This window comes from Nanorana parkeri, unplaced genomic scaffold (genome assembly GCF_000935625.1).
Source record: "Nanorana parkeri isolate BGI_ZX_2015 unplaced genomic scaffold, ASM93562v1 scaffold149, whole genome shotgun sequence".
In the NCBI taxonomy this organism is placed as follows: domain Eukaryota; kingdom Metazoa; phylum Chordata; class Amphibia; order Anura; family Dicroglossidae; genus Nanorana; species Nanorana parkeri.
In genome coordinates, this window is record NW_017306417.1 from 1991316 (window position 1) to 1991805 (window position 490).

The following is a 490-nucleotide window of genomic DNA, read 5'->3' on the forward strand; positions in this document are numbered from 1 at the left end:
AGGTAGCCCCTAATGGACTTAAGTTCCAACCCTGGTTTATTGAGTTACACATTATCATAAAATCTGAACTCAGTCATTTTTTCCTGCTGCTTTCTTGTTTTATGACCATCATTCTCCTCCGTCATTGGGAATCAAGCTTCTCATTGCTGCCTTTAAGGCAATAGTATATAGATCAGCTTAGCGTGCTGCAGTGATCCTTCCTGGTCAGTTACCGAATGCTCCGGTCCATGGCTGCTCTATAAAAATCTACAACTACTGGGAGCAAAGAATATTGTCCAAAATGAGAACAAACTCGGCACAGGACGGCTGGACGGAGCAGGTATTGCTTTCCATGTCCTTTTATTGTTGTAGTGAAAATATAACTTGTTTGTTGGGGAATAATTGGGATATTTTTTTTTTTCCTGTACTCAAACCTTTTATTGTTTTAAATTGTTTTTAACAGGTATGAATTAGAACCCCTGTCAGGTTTTTAACTGCTGTCTTAGAGATC

The 490-nt window shown here is 39.0% G+C and overlaps 1 protein-coding gene across 1 annotated transcript in view; it reads left to right on the plus strand.

The window, feature by feature from the left end:
* The first annotated feature begins 224 nt into the window (after positions 1–224).
* Positions 225–490, plus strand: part of SLC38A11 (solute carrier family 38 member 11) — a 38905-nt gene continuing 38639 nt past the window's right edge. The window contains exon 1 of the mRNA XM_018554237.1: positions 225–319. Coding sequence (XP_018409739.1) covers positions 281–319 — 39 coding nt within the window. The 5' untranslated portion in view covers positions 225–280. The remainder of the gene's footprint in view (positions 320–490) is intronic.